This window comes from Emiliania huxleyi, assembly GCF_000372725.1.
Source record: "Emiliania huxleyi CCMP1516 unplaced genomic scaffold EMIHUscaffold_5269, whole genome shotgun sequence".
In the NCBI taxonomy this organism is placed as follows: domain Eukaryota; phylum Haptophyta; order Isochrysidales; family Noelaerhabdaceae; genus Emiliania; species Emiliania huxleyi.
Genome location: NW_005198039.1, coordinates 1 through 1,017, shown reverse-complemented (window position 1 = coordinate 1,017; position 1,017 = coordinate 1). Strand labels below are relative to the sequence as shown.

The 1,017-nt window shown below is 67.2% G+C and overlaps 1 protein-coding gene across 1 annotated transcript; it reads right to left on the bottom strand.

Annotated features, from left to right (window-relative positions):
* Window positions 1–231: 231 nt before the first annotated feature.
* Window positions 232–945, bottom strand: EMIHUDRAFT_124437 (hypothetical protein; the record flags this gene model as incomplete). Its single annotated transcript, XM_005766028.1, has 2 exons — window positions 232–396; window positions 476–945. Coding segments are annotated over 2 exons (635 nt in total), but the record flags the coding sequence as incomplete, so codon positions are not given.
* Between the last annotated feature and the right edge of the window lie 72 nt (window positions 946–1,017).

Genomic DNA, 1,017 nt, shown 5'->3' with positions numbered 1-1,017 from the left:
AGCTAGAGAGAACTCCGACCCCTTTTGCGCAGCAACACCTTAAACTTTTAGGCCCTCCAAATTCGGGTCGGAGCGTAGCGGAGTGGGCCCCGAGTTTGAAAAGGGCGACGGACGCTTGCGTCCTAGCCTCCAACAACGCCTCCCCGGCGCAGAGGGGCCCCCGGAGGGATGCACAACCGACCCCTTCTCCCCTTCTTGTATGCTTTGCGTCGATTCCTTTTCGCGTGATACCCTTCCTCCGCCGGCTTGGCTAGCCTCTCGAGCCCCGCCGAGAGGAAGGTGAGGGCCATGTGCGTCGAGAGGAGAGGCAGGATGAGCGGGTCCCACGCGGTGCGAAACGTGTTCATCACCGCCTCGTCGTGCGCGCCAAACTGGAGGCCGACGCCGGTGAGGAACCTGGCGCACGGGGCGGGCGCGAGGCCGTCAGGACGGGCGGGGGTATGCCAAGCTGCGGGAGGGGCGCGGCGCGGCCCACCAGGCAAAGAACAGGATGATGACGAAAAAGTTGAAGGTGAGCACAGTGCCGAGGGTGTTGATGACGCGCGCGAGCGGCGTCGCCTCCTCCTCCTCCTGCAGCTCAGCCGCGGCGCCGCCAGCCAGCCTCCTGTCGGCCAGCCCACGCTCAGCTTTGAATTGCGCGAGGTCGCTCTCGAGGCGGGACAGCTTGGCCCGCTCGCCCGAGTCACTCAGGTCAACAAAACCCGCCGCGTCGTCCCCAAACTTTGCGCGCACACGCCGCGCCTTGCTCGTCACGTACGGGTTGGTCTCGGGTGTGACGAAGTTACCGAGCAGGCTAGGCTCGGCCAGTGCTGGCGGCGGCGACAGCGGCGGTGGCGGCAGCGGCGGTGGCGGTGGCGGCGGCGGCGGCGAAGAGACGGCGCTCACCGTGGCAGGGAGCTGCACGGAGAAGCTCTGGCCCGGCGCGACGCCTTCCGGCACAACTACCTGGCACTGGGCTCCGCGTGGAGGCTGAATGAGCAGAAGGTCACCAGCAGCCTTGCCTTCCGGCAGGACGAC